This window comes from Diabrotica virgifera, chromosome 3 (assembly GCF_917563875.1).
Source record: "Diabrotica virgifera virgifera chromosome 3, PGI_DIABVI_V3a".
In the NCBI taxonomy this organism is placed as follows: Eukaryota; Metazoa; Arthropoda; class Insecta; order Coleoptera; family Chrysomelidae; genus Diabrotica; species Diabrotica virgifera.
This window is the reverse complement of record NC_065445.1, coordinates 166213997-166235982: the sequence shown is the minus strand read 5'-3', so window position 1 is coordinate 166235982 and position 21986 is coordinate 166213997. Positions and strand designations below refer to the sequence as shown.

General features: G+C 31.8%; 1 protein-coding gene across 1 annotated transcript in view; it reads right to left on the bottom strand.

Moving 5' to 3' along the window:
* The window catches only part of LOC114329450 (fatty acyl-CoA reductase wat), a 241967-nt gene that overhangs the window by 104499 nt on the left and 115482 nt on the right, over nucleotides 1–21986 (bottom strand). Inside the window, exon 4 of the mRNA XM_028278562.2 lies at nucleotides 14217–14362. Coding sequence (XP_028134363.1) covers nucleotides 14217–14362 — 146 coding nt within the window. The remainder of the gene's footprint in view (nucleotides 1–14216; nucleotides 14363–21986) is intronic.

Sequence of the window (21986 nt, the reverse complement as noted above, 5' to 3'; positions counted from 1 at the left end):
TATCTCAAGGAACAAAGGTGACGTGGTGCAAACTTGCGCTTTTACCTTGGGGGTGGATGGCACCCCTTCTCGGGGGTGAAAATTATTTTATTAAAAATAACCCCATAATTAGATCGAGCGACAAATTACAAGGAAAATTTGTTATATAAAGTTATTAAAATAAGTAAAAACTTTTGGAACTATTAAAGATCAAAGATTTTCATTTTTCCTGAGAAAAATGCATGTTTTTAACCGATTTTTCATAAATAACTCAAAACAATAAGTTTTTACAAAAAACTTACAAAAAAATCCAAGTATTCAAGCTTAAATAACGGGAAAATGATTCATTTTATAACATAAACTTCTTAAACATTTGTCAAAGCACTTATAAGCAAATATAATCCTTATCTATCACATGAATCCCGAACAAGTTGATAGCATTAAAATTTATGCTCCAAATTTGTTTGAAAATTTATCTTTTAATTTTTTTTCCAAAGAAGGTTATTGTTTTTTTAAACGATGTTACGACATCAGGTTCACCTAAAAACCATTTGAAAGTTAGTTTCAAGGGCCACGTTGAATTTAATTTTTTAACGTTTAAGCTTTAAACCTTTCTATCTCGGTTATTTTTTTACCCTAAAGAAATAGTAAAAAAGGTAAAATATTTGATACAGAAAATACTGAAATTTGGTTATATATCATTATTTATTACGTATATTGAGTATTTTTGGAGTTATTATCAAAAGAAAATGAAAATTACGATCATTTTAAAAATTCTGATTTTTTAAATCATATCTTTTTCCAAAAATATGCATTCTAAACCAGTCCAAATTCTTTAAATCATTACTTATGCTAATATAAAGAAACTATTGTAAACTATAAATTTTAATTTTTGTGGAAATGGCGTATGTTTTATTTTTCACTTTTTCCTAACAAATTCGAAAAGGTTCTTTTATTTTCATCATAACTTGCTTAATTTTGATGCTAGTACTTTCTTCTGAAGCTCAGTTGACAGGTATTCCGAATTACTTCGACAAGTGTTTAGCAGGTATATTTTATAAAATGCATCGTTTTTCCGTTATTTAAGCTTGGATACTTAAATTTGAGTACCTACTCGTAGAAAAAAATATACATTCAATTACTCATAACTCACTTTGAATAATTAACGTTAGTTTAGTTCTTTATGGCGGTACAGGCTCGTTTTTTTAATATTGTATTTAATTACAGAGTAATTTCCACATATTAATATATTTTTCAAATTGGGCTCTGTACCGCCATTCTTTATTATATTACGAATACGTATGCCAAATATCTCGAAAAAATATTCAAAATTACAGCCGCAATCTTGGAACGCGTTTTTGCTACCTGTTGATCGCTACTGTTTCCTCTTAATTATCAAATATGAATAAAAATTGAATAATATTTTGGCCTGCTGAATTCGAATTTATAACTTTCTTTTTCGCAGGAAGTGACGAGAATTTATTATAAACAATTTAATTGTTATTATAATTCGTAAACTAACAAATATAAATAGTCTCTACAAAATGAATTTTGTTCTTAAAAAAATCTACAAAATAATGTTTGGTAAACCTTGACCAATAATTAGAAACACAGATGCTGCAAAAACATTGCAAAATTACAGAATTTAGTCGATTTTTCACTTGTAAGTCGGCTGAATCTTGAGTAAGATAACTTTGTAATAGCCCAAATTATTAAAAAAACTACAAGCTGTAAGACTAAGCCTTAATTTAAATATTATATATATAAAGTTATAACAATAAACGAAAATTTTTAATTAAAAACTGCATATTATAATTAGTTTATATAGAGAATTTAATATAATTTGTATACATATGTACTTATACAGAAATAATAGAGAAACCTATTTCTTTGATGCCTGAAAACGGATGATCGTTTTGGCGTACTTGGTCAGTCTCAGAGACACTAGTGGACAAGCTTTTTCATAACCCTAGATGACAGCAATTACATGACCCAGACCTGGCCACTCAATTGTTGCAATTTGTTATATATTTGTTAAAGGTACTTGAATAAAGTATTATTGGTGGTACTTAATATCTTTAAAAAGTGGGAAATTTTATACTATATTTTCAGGTTTCCCAAATAAAAACACTGTACATATATGTTCAAAACCTAGTCAGGAAATAAAATTCAGAAATAAAAATATTTACTGAAAAACAGAAAACTATTCCAACGGACTTTGATTTTGGATTTTGTGATAAATACCTTGTGATAAATACTCCAGGCTGTGGGTGAAAAATAGGTCGATTTCAGGATATAATTCAGGAATTTTTGAAACCTATCAGGTGTTGTAAAGGACGATGCCAGGAATAACTTCTACTAAAATGTGACCAAAAATATTGTGAGCTTTTTTTGTTATTGCGATTTTCATTTGTTAAATTTGCAATTTTTAAAGATTTTTAATTTTGCTGCTCAAGATATTGATTCTAGAGAAAAACTTTTTAATAGAAAATTGTAGTAAATTAATCGACCTACAATTTGAGCTATGGTAAGTTTAATTTCGTTTATTGGTTATTGAAAAACAGCCTGCGAAATTCCAAAATGGCCGTTTTTTACAATTGCGTTATTTATTGTACAAATATTTTTTTTATTTTTTTAAGCTTTAAAATGAAGATCTTTCAATTACAAACATAAAAAATATTGTAAGGCCGGATTAACGAATTTGTTGCTTAGATATTATAAATTGTTTATCCCTAAAGGTCAAATGTCAAAGGCTATAACTTTTTGAAAAAAAATCGTAGAGAGTTGGTGAAACATCCAGTCTCCTTCTAAAGAGTCATATTTTCATATTCTGATGTAAATAAATGCGTAAAACATTTTTAAACCTCTAATTTTTGGATTTGAAAATAAGGGGGCAATTTTCGTTATAAACATTTAGAGCTGAAGCGGCCCTGTACATCCTATAAGTTTTTTACTTACAGATTATTGTTGCTAAAGACGAATCGAAGATTTATAAAAAAATTAAAAATTTCTACGACCAACTGAAGCCGAGATAATTGTTTCTTTTTTCTTAAATCGTAGTGCCTTTATTTATAACAATTAAAAAATTATTTTACAGTCATTGACTAAAGAAAGACTTATTTTATCTTAAAATAAAAATTATTATAAAATATAGTTACATATAATTATTAAAAATTGTTTTTAAAATCGGTGCTTTTGCGAGCGGCCGAATTTTGCAAATCGCCCGGCTCGCTTCAAATCCGCGCGCTCGGAAAATTTTTACGTAACTTGTATTAAATTTTGACCGAAAACAATTTAATAATATTACCATTATAATATACACTCTATTTACCACTGTATTTGTTTTTCTTGCTAAACTTTTATATGTGAAATCTCATTTCTGAAGAAATAATATTACAAAAATGATACATTATATGAAATATATAACTATATTTTTAATGTTGTTCTGAAGCTATTTTCTTGTGGCATTTTTACAATTTTAACTATTTAATGGGAAATAAGCCACAATATTATTAAAAAATGATTTTTATTAACGTTTCGACGCCCAAATCGGGTGCCGTTGTCAAAATACAAAATACTACTAACATCAACAAAAATGTTGTTGTTTAGTAAAAAAATTATTCTAATAATTTATTTAATTTGACTCATTTATATCGGCAATTCAGATACATATGATACATTTTAAAGTAGAAGACTTTAAAATGATGTTGCCAATATTTATGAGTTGCGTTCCTGGGACGACTTTTTAATTTTTTCATTGTTTTATAAATATAATAATAATAATGGTACTTCTTATTATACAATATAAAACTTTTTCTTCTTGTAGTGACTATCCGTTTTGGATGTTGGCGACCATCATGGCAATCTGTACTTGCTCATTAAATCGGTACTGCTGCTCTAAAAAGATTTGTAGTTGTTGTGTTGAACGACGTACGTAAATTTTCTAGCAAGGTAATCCTTCGCCTTCCTGGTTCTCAATTTCCAAATGGGGTTTGCCAAATTGCCATGATGGTCGAGAACATCCAAAACGGATAGTCACTACAAGAAGAAAAAGTTTTATATTGTCTAATAAGAAGTAACATTATTATTATTATATTTATATAACAATGAAAAAATTAAAAATATAGTTATATATTTCATATATATGTATCATTTTTCTAATATTATTTTTTCAGAAATGAGATTTCACATATAAAAGTTTATCAAGAAAAACAATTACAGTGGTAAATAGACTGTATATTATAATGGTAATATTATTAAATTGTTTTCGGTCAAAATTTAATACAAGTTTCGTAAACATTTTCCGAGCACGCGGATTTGAAGCGAGCCGGGCGATTTGCAAAATTCGGCCGCTTGCAAAAGCACCGATTTTAAAAATAATTTTTAATAATTATATGTAAATATATTTTATAATAATTTTTATTTTAAGATAATATAAGTCTTTTTTTAGCCAATGACTGTAAAATAATTTCTTAATTGTTTTAAATAAAGGCACTACGATTTAAGACAAAAGAAACAATTATCTCGGCTTCAGTTAGTTGTAGAAAATTTTTATTTTTTTATAAATCTTCGTTTCGTCATCAGCAACAATAATATGTAAGTTAGAAACTCATAGGATGTACAGGACCGCTTCAGCTCTAAATGTTTATAACGAAATTTGCCCCCTTATTTTCAAACTCAACATTTAGCTCGGCTTCAGTTGGTCGTAAAAATTTTTAATTTTTTTGTCAATATTCGTTTCATCTTCAGCAACAATAATCTGTAAGATAAAAACTTATAGGATGTACAGGGCCGCTTCAGCTCTAAATGATTATAACGAAATTTGCCCCCTTATTTTCAAACCCAAAAATTAGAGGTTTAAAAATATTTTACGCATTTATTTGTATCAGAATATGAAAATATAACTCTTTATAAGTAGAGTGGATGTTTCACCAACTCTCTACGATTTTTTTTCAAAAAGTTATAGCTTTCGACATTTGACCTCTTGGGATAAACAATTTATAATATCTAAGCAACAAATTCTTTAATCCGGCCTTACAATATTTTTTTATGTTTGGAATTGAAAGATCTCCATTTTAAAGCTTTAAAAAATAAAAAAAAAATTATTTGTACAATAAATAACGCAATTGTAAAAAACGGCCACTTTGGACCTTTCGCGGGCTGTTATGCAATAACCAATAAACGAAATTAAACTTACCATAGCTCAAATTGTAGGTTTTTTAATTTACTACAACTTTATATTAAAAAGTTTTTCTCTAGAATCAATATCCTAAGCTGCAAACTTAAAAATCTTTAAAAATTGCAAATTTAAAAAATGAAAATCGCAATAACAAAAAAAGCTCACAATATTTTTGGTCACATTTTAGTAGAAGTTATTCCTGGCATCGTCCTTTACAACACCTGATAGGTTTCAAAAATTCCTGAATTATATCACGTTTTTTCACCCACAGCCTGGGGTACTTTACTTAGCGCAGTGTGTAGTGGTTCATTGCATGTTAGTGGCTTTTTGGCCCTGTTTGACCGTTACACCACCCACTACCACTGTTATTGTGTTTATAGACTTATATGTAAACTGTTAAGGTATATGTAACACATTTATTATTAATATATTTGTATGTATTAAGGTTGGTGTTTTATTTCAGTCTGTATCACTAGTATATAAAATAGCAAGACAAGATTAGCATTTAGTATTTTGTATTTCAGGTGGTCGTAACCAGTGTCATTTAGTTCCTGTTGTTCGTTACTTCAAAAATCTCGAGCTGTTCAAATTCTGGGCCCAAAACTTAGTTTTTTCTTTTTCGCTACAGTTAAGTAGAGTGAGCTTTCAAATATTGTGTCCCAGAAGTTGAGCTGTCCGAGTTGGCGCCCATTTTCTTCTCTCTTTAACGTCCCTTTTATCTCGATTTATCTCCAGTGGTCTTACCTAGCTGTATTAAGTTTTTGTATTAACAGGTCTCATCTTCTTCCTAATTAATATCATTTCATTATCAAATCTTTCATTTTATATCTCTAAAGCCAATATTCGGTGTATTGAAGCTAGCCCGAACACTCACTTGAGATTTAGTGTCTCTCTGTTTTGATTTTTTTTCTTCCTTCTGAGCTAAGCCCTTCTTCTTTTGTCTTAAATCTCTTCTCTCCTATTTTCCCCTTATTTCGTGATACTTTTCTTTAAAAAATCTCTATACCCAGAGTGTAGAGGTTTCAATTGACCATCAATAACCTCCAATTTTTTACTAAATTAATGTGTGTTCACTTTTATTTCAAACAAAATAGAAATTTGAAAAGTTGATTCCTTTACGTTTTCTACTCTGGTGAATATTTTTCAAATTGGCGCTTAAATTGTTTCTACTTGGGACAGCCGAATGGTTATAAAATGTTCCCAGAATTTTTCAGAATATTGTTCAGAATTGACTGATTTATGTTAGTTATAGTACAACGACCGCTACCATCCAGTATATTCTACCACGTGGAATCAACACGAGGCTACGTCGCGTCGCAGCGTTGAACATTCTGGACCTAATTGCGACGTATTGGACAGCAAGATCAGCAATTATAAAATTATAAAACACCATGTAAAAATCAATATTTTTCAGTCTGATTAAAATCTCTAAATAAAAGTCTAATTTAAATGTTAAAGTAAAGTCTGATTTTAAATTATTGAGTTGTATCTAAAATCTTTGTTTGTCGAAATAAAAGTTTAATTGTGAAGTTTAGTTTTTTAAAAAAGTGTTTTTCCAAAGAACATTCATAATTGGCGCAGAGTCAGTACGGAAGTGGAAGAGTCTTTACAGATCCTCGTCACTTTTAAGTGTTTGTCCACTGTTCCAAGAACCAGCCCCAGGGAAACCGTTGCAGAGTTCACCCGAGGAAATTAGCAGTTAGAAATAGAAGTTAGGAGCCTTCAGGAGCAAAGGAATGCACATCGGCATCGTCTTTATCCTGTAAGCGATTTTTATTATTACTTAGAATTAAGAAGATTAATTTTTGAAAGAGATATTAATAAATCAGACTCCTCTGAGTCCTTAGATTGAATCAGAGCTAGATTAAGAAGATAAAAACAAAGATTTGAATAAATTAATAGAAAGATTAAAATAATTTAGAAATATCTCCTCTAAGTCCTTAGATTGACTTTAGAGCCAGATTTAGAAATTTATTTAAAGAAAAATTTGAATAGCTTAATAAATACTATATATTAATAAACACTAGAGATTAATAGATAAATAATAAGCAGTTTAAGATTGATATATTTGAAATTACTATACGTATTTGACTATTGACTATATATATTGAATTTTTTTTAAATATGGCAGTTCCACAATTTGATGTGAAAAATTTATGCATTCTTCCAAATTTCGACGGAAACCCAAATGAATTACATGAATTTATTAAAGTTTCTACAATACTTCTAAACCATTATTATGATAGACTAAATGCAGCTAATATCCAAAATAAATTTTTGCTTCATGGTATTATAAGTAAATTAACAGGTAGAGCCAAAGAAGTTATATCTGTATATGGATGCGAAACTTTTGACGAAATAAAAAATGCATTAATTCAAAATTTTGGAGACCAAAGAGACGAAAATTCGCTTACAAGAGACTTAGTAAATTTAAGACAAGGAGCAACAGAATCTATCATGCATTTTTACGAAAAAATAATGGGACTTTTAAGCTGTATCAACAATTACTTAGAATTACATACTGTAAATGCCGACATTAAAAGAAGCAAACAGGAATTTTTCCGTCAACAAGCTCTTACAACATTTTTAGCAGGCCTACGAGAACCAATGGGCTCCATTATCAGAGCAATGAGACCAGGAAGTTTAGCTACGGCGATACAATACGTACAGGAAGAAAATAATGTTAGATATCTTCAAAAAAATCAAATAAGTCAACCTTCAACATCAGGAAGAAGCGAAAATTATCAAGAACGCCGACCTCAGAGACAGCAAATGCCTTTGCCTGTCCAAAAACCATTTTATCAACAGCAGAATTTTGCACCTCCACAATGGCAGCAACCAATCAGGCAATTCTACCCACAGAATCAGTTTCAACAACCCCATCGACAACAAAACTTCAACCAATTTAGACAAAATTCAAACCCTCCAGCATTCAGGACCCAGAACCAGTCAAATGTATGGGCACCCAAACCCGGACAGCCAAAGCAGCCTAGACCAACACCTATGAGTGGAATATCAGAAACCACAACCGGAGGCCGTCAAAAATTTACACCAAATTACCGAGCACAACCAAAATTCACCGTAGAAGAACTTTACAATATACAATGCCACGGAGATGAGCAAGAAGAGAATGCCGACTACAATGATTACTATGAACCCGAATACAACAATTTCCTACAAGATACATACGAAAATCAACCAACCGAATACGAAGAAAACGAAAATTTTCGAGAGGACCCACCAGAAGCAGCCGAAACGTAATTGAACTTCATTCATTTCCCGACAAGAAGGAGCTACCTTACATGGAAATTTCTGAGCCTTCTTTACGACTTTTAATTGATACAGGATCCACAAAGTCATTTCTTAATCCAGAAATAGCTTCTTCATATTTTCCAAATTATATAAAACATGAACCCTTCGTCGTCACATCAATTTTTCAGAATTGTTCCCAAAAATATTGTGCTGAAATTTCTTCATTTTCAAAATTTAATTCTGACAGCAAAATGAAATTTTATCTCTTCAAGTTTCACAAAACTTTCGATGGTCTTATTGGCCTCGATAATCTAAAACTCTTCGAAGCCCAATTAAACCTTCCTAAATCACTTCTAGTTACAAAAGATTCTACAATCCCTATCAAATATTATGAAACAAACAAAACACAATTTTATTCCATCCATTTGGAACCAAATTCAATTAGTCAAGTCAAAATTCCAGTCAAAGAAGAAAAAGGAACCATCATTATTCCAACTCAAAAAGTACAAGGCGTCGTAGTACGAGAAGCCCTTACTAACGCCGAGAACCACCTCGCCTGGACCGAAATTGCCAACTTCACGTCAGAACCCATTCACCTTTCTCTTATGGAACCACTCGAAAGCCAGGAAATAGACATTCAAGATTTCCATATATATTCTATGGAAACAACCTCCGGACCAGACTACAGACAAGATATCGACGACTTAATTAAAACCGAACATCTTAACGAAGAAGAAGAGGATCAAGTTCGTCAACTATGCCGAAAATTCTCCGATATATTTCATCAACCAGACACTCCTCTCAGCTTTACTAACGAAGTTAAACATCACATCAAAACCAAGAATGAAGAGCCTGTATATACGAAATCATACCGGTATCCGTATGTGCACAAAGAAGAAGTAAAGAAACAAATTTCTTCAATGTTAGAGCAAGGGATCATTCGACCAAGCCAATCGCCATGGTCCTCGCCCATTTGGATTGTGGCAAAGAAACCAGATTCATCCGGTAAAATAAAGTGGAGGATAGTGGTAGATTATAGAAAGGTCAACGAGAAGACAATTGACGACCGATACAGAATTCCTCACATTAGCGATATTTTGGACAAATTGGGAAGATGTCAATATTTTACGACCCTCGACTTAGCGAGCGGATTTCATCAAATCGAGATGGCTGAAGAAGACATTCCCAAAACAGCATTTAATGTGGAAAATGGACACTATGAATATTTAAGAATGCCATTTGGACTTAAGAACGCTCCGTCCACGTTCCAACGTATGATGGACAACGTATTGAAGGGACTTCAAGGAGAAATATGTCTCGTCTATATGGATGACGTAATAGTATACTCAACATCACTACAGGAACACATAGTAAATCTCACAAAAGTATTCCAACGATTAAGAGAAGCCCGACTAAAAATCCAAGTTGACAAATGCGAATTTTTAAAAAAGCAAGTTAATTTTCTGGGACACGTAGTCACACAAGAAGGAATAAAACCGAATCCAGCGAAAATTGAAGCAATAGAAAAATATCCAATACCGAAAACAGCAAAAGAAATTAGAGGATTCCTTGGACTCTTGGGATATTACAGAAAATTTATTCGAGACTTCGCAAAAATCACAAAACCTCTAACAAGATGCTTGAAAAAGGACGCAAAGATCGAACATACACCCGAATTCGTAGAATGCTTTGAAACATGCAGGAAATTATTAATGAATGAGCCTTTATTGCAATATCCAGATTTTTCCAAACCGTTTAACCTCACAACAGATGCCAGCAATTTTGCTATCGGAGCAGTACTTTCCCAAGGACCAGTTGGCAGTGATAAACCAATTGCCTTCGCTTCCAGGACACTAAATGAAACTGAGACCAAATACTCAACAATAGAAAAGGAAATGCTAGCAATGGTGTGGGCAACTAAGTATTTCCGACCCTACCTATTTGGAAGGAAATTTAAAATACTTTCAGACCACCGTCCCTTGCAATATCTATTTTTCCTAAAGGAACCCAACTCCAAACTAGTACGTTGGAGATTAAAATTAGAAGAATTTGACTACGAGGTAATTTACAAAAAAGGAAAAGCTAATACCAATGCCGACGCACTGTCTCGAATCGAAATTCACACAAAGGAAACTAAGGACATCGATTCACAAATTAAGGAAGTCTTTGACGACTTAGTAGACATGGAAGACGATGGATGGTCAACGACTAATAATCCGGATGCAGATCGAATAATCGACGAGATTGTAGAAGAAAAAGCAACAGAATTAATCCAAAAAAACATCCCAGAAGACACTGTTGAAAACGAAGATCAAAACATCCAAGAAGACACTGTTGAAAACGAAGATCAAAACATGGATGAAGACGGAAATGAAACAATACATACAGCAGTAGAAAACCCAATTCTTGGTATACCTATTTCGGAAAAACCACTTAACTTCTACAATAACCAAATTATAGTCAAAATCGTCAACTACAATCCACGACCTCCAGCAATTATACAAACCTTTCCGAATAAAAGACGTTATCATATCCAGCTATCGAAAGATCAGTTAAAAGCTGATACCATAAAGATTTTTAAGGAACACCTCAACCCGAAAAAGAAGTATGCAATTTTATTTGAAGCAGAAGAAGAAATTTTTGCAGAAATTTGCGAAATTATCAGAAAAACTTTCAAAAACAACGCATATGACTTAGTAAAATGTAATCTTTTATTGGAAGATGTTAATCTAGAAGAACAACAAAAAGAAATTATAAAAAACTATCATGAAGGGAAAACAAACCAGAAGTAATTCCCCTCAAGCTGGGACAAGCAAGGATTTAGATTACTAACAGACACAAAAAAAAATGATAAAGAAAAAAATAAATTTAACTTTTCAAAATATCTAGAGTTATTAAATTCAAGAGTAAACGTTCCAGATAAATCGCGAATACTTCCCAAAAATTAGGACTACAGAAATTCAAACCATTCAGGATAGACCACATCCCTTTAGAAAAATTCCATAAACTCTCCGAAGGAAGAAGGACATCCAGAAAAAATAACCCAAAATTATGGAACCATAGCCATAGCCATTTTTTGGTTAACTCCTGTATAGATTTTTATTAAAATTATTTGCCTTGTATATGTTACAGATACAAAAAACAAATTCTAGCAACGAAATTCCAAGAGATGCCAATCCAAAAGTTTTGTTCATCCCTTACAAAACTTCTTCAGGGGATGGAGTAGTTATAGTACAACGACCGCTACCATCCAGTATATTCTACCACGTGGAATCAACACGAGGCTACGTCGCGTCGCAGCGTTGAACATTCTGGACCTAATTGCGACGTATTGGACAGCAAGATCAGCAATTATAAAATTATAAAACACCATGTAAAAATCAATATTTTTCAGTCTGATTAAAATCTCTAAATAAAAGTCTAATTTAAATGTTAAAGTCAAGTCTGATTTTAAATTATTGAGTTGTATCTAAAATCTTTGTTTGTCGAAATAAAAGTTTAATTGTGAAGTTTAGTTTTTTAAAAAAGTGTTTTTCCAAAGAACATTCATAATTGTTAGAACGGGGCGTGCACGATACGTGCCGTAGAACAATAGAAAGCGCACTTCCCAGCTCCGTTGTCGCTCCGTCCCGTTGTAACATAAACTAGCCAATGCTTTTCATATCAGACGATTCTTCAACGTGCCCCGTAAGACAGCCGTGTCGTCCACGCTCCGTCCTAACATAAATCCGGCTTAGTTATTTTTGAGAACGATTTTCGAAGTGGAAATCGAAACGTCAAACAATAGTTAATTAAAAATGTCATGTTTACTACACCAATAATTGTGGCCCAAACCCATATAAACATAATACTAAAATAAACAGGCCACATGAAAAAAATTTCAGAATCTTGCTATCTGTAAATCTATAGTGATAATTATGGCCCAAACTCATATAAACATAATACTAAAATAACATGCCACATGAAAACAGTTTCAGAATCTTGCTATTTGTAAATCTATAGTGGTATGGCAAAACTTGATAAGTCCGACTTTTTGATAGGTCCGATTGTTTGCTGGATATGTTATTTAGTACATTTCTTCAAGTTGGTAGAGTTTGGTACGTATGTGATGAAGGTAAAAGCCTTAAATGAGAATGACAATATGATACGTTAGTGCCGGTTTATCCACTGGGCGCTTGGGACGGACGCCCAAGGGCAGGGGCCCGAAGAAACCCATCCTTTTTTTAATAATAGAGGTATATATTTTTTGAAATAGAGAATAAGACTATGAAATACCTGCGATTTCGAAATGGTCTGATTTCAAGACTGATAACTTTATAAGAATTATGATAACTTTTAAACAAACGAGTGATTCCTTAGAAAGTTATAAAAAATGTATGAAGCTGGAGACAAAGCTTATTAAAGAAGATTAAAGGAAAGCAACTCTTATAGAGTAAAACCCATGGAAGCAAAGAGAAGAGATTGGCTAATATACGACGCCAGTGTTTGAGCGGTTTATTATTACCTGTGCAAATTATTTTCAATTGAACAGCAATACACTGGAAACATTTGTTTACTCAAATCTCCGAAAGAAAGTAAATTTCATCTGAACTCTATGGTTACATTAATAATAAGATCAGTTAGATGGAGTGATATGGATCATCAGTTAGATTGGAGTTATAGGTGGTTATAGAAGCTGGCTTGAAAGAACAAGTAGAACGGGAAACTGACTATTAGGTAAAGGTCCTAAGAAGAGTTGTTGTCACCATTAAGTTATTTCTCAAGGACTAGCTGGTGGATCTAGTTGATCCTATGAGGATTTAACGAGTCGTCATAAAGGAAATTACTTAAGTTGTCATGTATACATGGCTTTTGACAACTTATTAGGTAAGTATTTACAGCGAAATACGAATAAAGGAAAAGGTTAAGTGAGCTATCTGTCTGACCAAATTTGCCATGAATTCCTGGAAATGATGAAAACAAAACTTGTAGAAACTTTTGACGCTGTAAATGCTTTACTTAAAAACTACGGATCCATCAAACATATTTTTTCCAGTTAAGCAGTAATAGACACTAAAAATCAGCAGTTAAAAGTGAAGTTAAGGCACGGCAGAGTAAAATGGATACCTTTGAGTCTGCTCTGTTGACACTGATTTGGGCACACATATATTGAAGCTCAAAGGGCAAACATATATTGAAGCTCAAATTTGGGCCAAGAAAACCTAGACGTATCACTATTGTATTATAGAAAATTAAGAACTGAAACAACTGAATTTTGATAGTATTAATATGGCAGTTTGCTGATGCTAAGTCAAAGAAAAAAGTGAGCTAATAGAATGTTTTTTTTTTGTTTATCATGTGTTGTTTTGCAGAACTTTCTGTTTTTTTATAGTTATCTTTAAATGTATTTTTGGAATATCTTTTACGTTTGCTAGTTTTCTTGTTTTATTTTATAAAATTTATTATATGGATTTTACAGTAAACGTTTACAGATAATGATAACGCATTGTATTTTTTTGTTAAAAAAACTGACAACGAATAGCAATGAATGGGGCCCCTAAATCTCCAGTGCCCAGGGCCCGCAGTTAGCTTAAGCCGGCACTGTGATACGTGACTTCTTATGTTGATTACTTTTCGTTTTTGGGTTGGCGAAACAAGATTCAAACTTTAAAAATTCTCTCCTGAAAAATTTGGTTAAGCGCACATATCAAACTTTGTCAAAACACTTCAGAAATATATTCCATGCATCCTTCAAATATGAAATAAAAGTTCTAATAAAATATAGATAAATAAAAAATAATTATTTTGACTATAATAACATTGGTACCTTGGTGTTAGTAAATGTGCTTCGTCATTGCCGATTTTTTCTAATACAGCTTGTACATATTCGTAAGACACTGGACAGTCGTATATTTTTTCTTCGATCTCCGATCTGGGACAATGTGAGTAAGCGGTAGACACATGAACCATTGACTAGAAAAAAAAATAATATGTAAAAAACTATAATAATATGCTGTACGTAGGTATGCTATACCTATACGTATATACGCGCGTTAGCATATGAACGGTCTGAATAAAATGTATACAGTATGGTGCAAATGTCTGGAATAAATTCGATATTTCGTAAACGGGCGACTTTAAGGAAAAATCTCGAAATAGGTCGATTTTTATTTTTAAATTACGGAATTTTGGGATATATTTCGTGATTACGTAATCGATAATTTTTTTAAATGAGACTAGGAGTCGTGTGACAGCTCATTTGAAAGGGTATTCAATTATGTATTTAGTAATATAAATATTAATATACTTGTTTATACACAGTGTCCAAAAAAAATTGTATTAAATGAATTGACGAAAAAAGAAGAATGTATGTAATTTATTTAATTTAAAATACATTTTACTGCTGACGGAAAACAGAAAAAAAATATTATTTGACAAATAAGCATTGCTTTTCGCTTAAATTAAATGTTAAAACTTCCAAGAGGCAGGTGGTTGGTGGGAGCTGGTTTGAACATTGAATTTAAGCGAAAAACAATATTGTTTTTTGACAATAGTAAAATGTATTTTGAATTAAATAAATTACATACATTCTTCTTTTTTTTTATCAATTAATTTAATTTAAAAAGTTTTTTTGGACACTGTGTATAAACAATTATATTAATATTTATACTGTTGAATACAGAATTGAATACCGTTTCAATTGAGCAATCACACGACCTCTAGTCTTAAAAAAATCATTGATAACGTCATCACGTCCATATGGATGACGTCATTGGTATGAAATATATGCCAATATATCGTAATTTAAAAATAAAAATTCGATATTATCAAGATATCTGCGGTTGTGTGAAGGGTGCAAAAACGATTAAAATATGAAAAAAAAGTAATTGTGGTAAACCAACAGCCGTTGGCAAGTGGACCTGATTGGCATGCAATCTCGTCCTGATGGAAATTAAAAATGAATCATGGTTTAATTACAAACCCCTATACTACATTCACAATCAAGATGCACAAGAAATAAACAAACCAAGACTCGTTAACTATTACAAGGAGCACTCCTAAACCTTTATTTACAATGTATATACTTTGTAAATAATCATTTGGAACTTACAATGAATATACAATAGGTTTGTTCTAGCATCAGTTTCAAACGGTTTGAAACCATCAGCGAATAGCGGACCAGCGCGAGTAGAGAGGATAGTACTGCTGACTGTATTATGTTCTCTCACTGACCAACTGTTTGTTGACGGTTTCTGACTAGTTTGACTATTTGCTAGAACAAACCTTTTGTAAATCATGATTCAGGAGTGCTCTTTGTAACAGTTAACGCGTCTTGGTTTGTTTACTTCTAGTGCATTTTAATTGTGATTGTAGTATAAGTTTGTTCCACATTGAACAAACAAATCGTTGTGTTAGAATAACAAGGTTCTATCTGCAAATTTTTTAAAATTGAGATTTTTATGTAACTTGGTTCTATTTTATGTTCTTTACCTTAATATGATCCTAGCACCGGCATCTATTAACAGGTGGCTGAAATACGTAAGTTACAAGGTTCTATCTCAGAGAATTTTAAATGTTGATAAGTTAGGTCCTATCTGCAAGAACTAAAAGTGTTTATAAGTTAATAAGACTTTATTAAACAACTAGAAGTTGTTTTATTGTATACTAATTGTTAAACAAAGGTATGTGTGGAAAATAGAACTTGATTAAATAAGTTTAATTCATTTCTCAAATCAGAACTCCTTTGTATTAACTATTGAAGTAACCTTTTACTGTTAATAAAAATATATCAACATATATAATAAATGTCAAATATATAAAAATATATGACAGAACCGGCAACGGTGTAGAGCCAAGAGAAGGTTATTGAAATACCACCTACTATTTTACCGAATTTTGGATGTAGTAGTGGAAATTAAATAACAGTTTCCAATATAAAGTGTATATAAAAGTGCACACTGACGATACATGTGAAAAATAAACAAAAATTACTAATTAAGTGTGAATTAAGAGTGTATAAACAAACACAAAAAACGGGCATAGGAAAGTGAACGAGTTTCAACAACCAGCTGGTTGCTGGTAGACGATTTACGCTCCACGTCACGGCGACGTTGCCAGACTGTAGTAAAAGTCTCGGAAAAAGGGAAAACTCTAAAAATTAAAATAGCGAAGAAAAATAAAATAAACTAATTAGTTTGAGGACTCAAAGAGGAACCTAGCTTCTGAAGAGTCGATCTGGGCGAAGTTCCTATCGTTGAGATACCAACTAAGATACCGTGAAATAAACAAGAACATGGCGGAAGGCGATAATAAAATAATAAAAAGCGAAACAAATAAGAACATGGAGGACAGCGACGGCTGTTCGAACGACAGCAAAAGGAAAAGAGATCCGGATGATGCGACTCAAAGATCAAAAAATAGAAAACTCTCACAAACACCATCTAAAACAAATAGTAAAGAACAAAAACTAGATCTATTAATAGAGATGGTGTCGGAGCTCAAAAAGCAGAGTGACAAAACCAGTGAAGATATAAAAATGATAAGAGAAGAAAATAAGATATTGAGACAAGAAAATCAAAAACTAAAGGAAGAAAATAAAGATATAAAAGAGAAGCTAGAGGAAACAAATGATAGAATTGAATGGCTAGAGAGAGAGAGAAGGAAAAATAATATAGTGATGTCAGGAATTGAAATTGAGACAGAAAATAAAACAGAACTTAAACAATTCGTGGAGAACATGATAAAAAACACTCTACAGATAAATATTAATGTAAAAACAGCTCATAAAATAGGAAGAAAAGTATGCTTAATTGAAATAAATAATGAAGACGAAAAAGAACAAATCATGAAAAACAAATACAAATTAAAAGAACTGCAGCAGGAAAAGGTCTACATAAAGCATGACATGACAACAAAGGAGCAACAAGCAAATAAGAAAAATGACAAAAGAAGAAGAATTAAAAGGAAATAATAATTGGGTACAATAAAATAACTATAAATGGCGAGATATGGAAATGGAATAAGACTATGAAAAAACTAGAAGTAATAAATCCAAAAAACGAATAGCAGAAATTGAAAGCGACATGAAAACAAACACAACGAACCTGGCAAATAAAATGGACACGAATAAAAATATATATGAAGCTACAAATATAGCGAGGAACAAAAATGGTGAGATATATAAAAATACGGAACATAAGAAAAATGAAAAGGAAATCATAAAAATGGCTACATGGAACGTGCGAGGTATTAACGGTAAGGAAGAGGAAATAATTGAAGTGATGAAACTACAAAATATAGACTACTTGGGAGTAACTGAAATAAAAAAGAAAGGTAGAGGAATAGTACATCTGAATGAGGATTACCGCTTATATTGGTCAGGAGTTGACTTAAAAGAATGGGGCGCGGGAGGTGTAGGCCTAATAGTAAAAACAGAAAAGACAAATAACATATTAGGTGAAAGATATATAAACGAAAGATAATTGGTAGTGAAAGTAAAACTAGAAAATACAAATATAACCAGCATAATCGTAGCATATGGGCCAAATGATAATGCCAAAAAAGGGGAAAAAGATGAATTCTTTGAAATATTACAAGCAGAGATGGATAACGAAGGAGAAAACATTATATTAATGAGAGACCTAAATGGTAGAGTGGGAAGAGAAAATAAAGGGATTGAACGATACTTAGGGCAACATGGAGAAAAAATGAAAAATGATAACGGAAACAGAATCATAGACCTATGTATAGCAAATGATATGGTTATAACGAATTCAAAATTTATGCACAAAGACATACACAAATATACTAGAGAAATCTCATCGAGAAAAGAAAAATCCATAATAGACTATTTCCTAATAAAAAGAAAAGACCTAAAAATGATAAAAGACGTAAAGGTAAAAAGAGAGGCTGAAATAAGCAGTGACCATTACTTGCTTATAATGGAACTAAGGGTGCACATACATAACACAACAGAAAAAGAAAGAAGATAACTAACGAAAAAATAAAAAGCTACAAATTAAGAGAAATAGATAGTAAAGAGGAATACCAGAAGAAGTTAACCAAACAGTTTGAGACTATAAAGGCAATTAACACAGGAATAGAAAATAAATGGAAGCAATTTAAGGAAATCATATTGAAAACAGCAAAAGAAGTATGCGGAACAACTAAAATCACAAACAATGGTACTAGATGACGCAATAAAGCAATGCAAGGAGAAATCTAAAGACATGATATTGGGAAAATGGAAAATGAACAATGTACAAATACAAGAATTACTATTTGCAGATGATATGGTATTGTTAGCTGACACGGAAGAGAAACTGCAACAAATAATAAACACTTATATAAAAGAACAAAGAAAAATGAACATGGAAATAAACACAGATAAAAGTAAAACAATGGTTATGGCAACTACAAAAAAAGTGTTAAAAATTAAGGTAGAAGGACAAGTGTTGGAACAAGTAAACAGCTACAACTACTTAGGTACAATTATTGAAGAAGATTGTAAAATAGACAAAGAAATAAACAATAAAATAGGAAAAGCAGGGACCATTTATAATACATTAAGAAATACGTTCTTTGGAAAGAAAGAGGTACCCAAAGAAGTCAAAACACAAGTGTCCAAAAAGTGGTTCGACCATCAATCGTCTATGAGAGTGAGTCGTGGACGCTAACAAAGAACAACAAAAGAAAAATCAAAGCTACAGAGATGAGATTCTTGAGAAAAATAGAAGGGGTCACACGAAGAGACAAAATAAGAAACGACACAATAACTCAAGCTCTAAAGATAAAACCCATAGAGACAATTATAGGGGAACGACAGTTAGGATGATTGGGCCACATCCACAGACTAAACGACACAAGAATAACGAAAAAAGTATATGAAGTCAGAGTACAAGGGAAAAATAAAGTAGGTCGCCCAAGAATGAGACGGGAAGAACAAGTTAGACAAGAAGCAGAGAAGAGAGGACTGCAATGGAGTATGGCAAAACAATTAGCTCAAAATAGAACAGCATGGAAAAGAATTATCAAAGAAGCACCACAAGATTAAAATATATGGACAGAAAGATGGGTCAAATAAGTAATTTATATTCATTAAAATTGTATTGTTAAAATAAAAGTATTGTATAATTATTAAAATGTATAGAAATGTATATATTGAACTAGTTGTAAACAGCCCAACACCGAAAGGTACGAATGGGCTTAACTGATTAAAATAAATAAATAAAAATATATGAATTTTTTTAAAAATTGACATATAAAAGTGGCGACAATAGTAAAATAAATATATAACATAGAAACTTTAAACAGTCATAACTATGTAAAAATAGCACCTGAGGCAGTTAGAACCTTGTTATTCTGACACAACGAAATATTGAACACTAAAACAAAAGTTTAAGAAACGACATCCTATGTTATCGCTTCGAAAACCAGAAGCAACTAGCCTTGACAGTAAGGATGGGAAAAACCTACCGGTTATAACTTAAAACCGGTTTTTTCTTCTGTAATAATCGATTTTTCCGGTTGTTTTTTTGTCACGGTTATGACCGGTTTTTCTTTTTAAAGTAATAACCGGTGAAAAACCGGGTAAGTGGAAAAAATACTAAATTCCAGTGGCGGCCGGTCAGGGTCGGCAGGGTCGGCAGTGCCGACCCACACATTTATAGATATAGATTTTTTAAATATTTGTATCTGTGAAATAAAAAAAATCTATCAGATAATACAGACTAAATTTTATTCATGGTTTTTAAAAGAATTTGATCAATCCGAGCGTTAAGTGATCCCTGCGCATAACAGACTTCTCAAAAAATGAATGATCCGAGCCATTTATCTGACTTTTCGGCTAGCCGTCCCTAACATCCGTAGCTTGACAATTTACACGTAAAACTCAACGACATAACAAGTCGATGAGCAAGCGAACATTACTTCTCTCCGTGGGCAATAGCAGATACGGCATGGCATGGCAGGTTAAGCGGCAAGTACGGCACATTTCGGTCTGCCGGTCGGTGTTTCATTTGGAAGCATGCATCGGTAGAAATTGTCAAAAATAATCACGCCGTTTTACGTCGTTTAATTGATATTGTAATTTTTTTAAGTTGTCAGGAATTATCATTTAGTGGACATGATGGATCGAAGCATTTGTTAAAAATCAAAGTAATTATAGATAATTAATAAAATTGTTTTAGAAATACCTATTTACTTTCTGATTCGAAGTGTATTCGTAATACAGAATGAACTAATACAAATAATCAAATAGTTAAATTTTGAATAACGTTGTTAAATCTGAGATTTAGAAAACCATTTGCGTTTCACTGAAAGTAGATGAAACTTCTGGTTATCATGTCATTCACAATTATCAATTATTTTGTTCGATACGCGTTACGTGGTAATATTTATGAGAGGTTTTTAGGTTTTAGAGATGTGAGTAAAAGCAATAAGGCAGAATATATTTTTGGTGTTTTAAAGAACAGATTCAAATTTTTTGATACCAAAAATAAATTGGTAGGGCAAACTGGGGCAATCTTATGACGGCGTTGCTGTGATGAGTGGTGAATTGAATAGTGTCCAGGCAAAAGTTAAAACTATTGCATCACAAGCTTTATTTACTCACTATTATGCGCATATAATGAATTTAGTTTTACATGATACGTGTAAAAAAAATAAAGAATATAGTCTTTTCTTGCCAGTTTAGCTCACCTAAACGGATTACTGCTTTAGAACAAATTTGTTTCGAAAAAAAAAAGTGAACAGTTTGTCAGACGCGATGAAATTTTAAATCTCGGTTAGTTTTATCTAAGCAGATTATCTCTTATAGTTTTAGTATCTGTAGCAGATTTTCGTGAACAGCTTTTGGAAGTTTTTGATTTTATTATCGAAGGCGATGATTTTGAAAGTGGCGATACCTCGATCCGTGAAGCAATCGGTTTGAGAACTTTATTAAATACTAATGACTCTTTCAATGTTTTTTTAAATATTTTTAAGACAGAGTTTGCCCAAGATATTCCTTGTTGTTCAAAATCAGTCAACTGACATTATTTATTCTAAAAATAGAATACGAAAGCTGGTGCAAAATCTCAGAGATTTTCGTAATGATAGTAGTTTCCAATATATACGCAGTGACGTTTTGGATTCGCTTGATATTTCCGAACCACCCCAAAAAAGACAACGACATGATACATATCTCGAAAAACGAGTAAGTATATCTTGAAATTTTGGATACCTACTATTATATGCAAATAGATACTCGTTTTTCGAATTTTGAAGATTTGCAAATTTTTGACCTCTTTGACGATTTAAAATTTAAAAGTTACGTTCGCCAAAGAATTTCCAAGATATTTATTATTACAAGTTAGGTACTTAAAAATTATGCTGGTCCAAATATTTTCAGAAAGTGGGATAAGTTGCACAATATGTATGTATAATTCTATGTAGTAAGTACTGCAATTCATTACAACAAACTGTTTATCAATTTTCTTATTACCACCAATTTCTGTCTAAAAAAAAACGGAATTTACCTTGTCTCAAAAGAATCAACACGTATTGTCGAAACACCATGAAACAAGAGAGAATGTCAAGTTCATCAAATAAAAAAAAA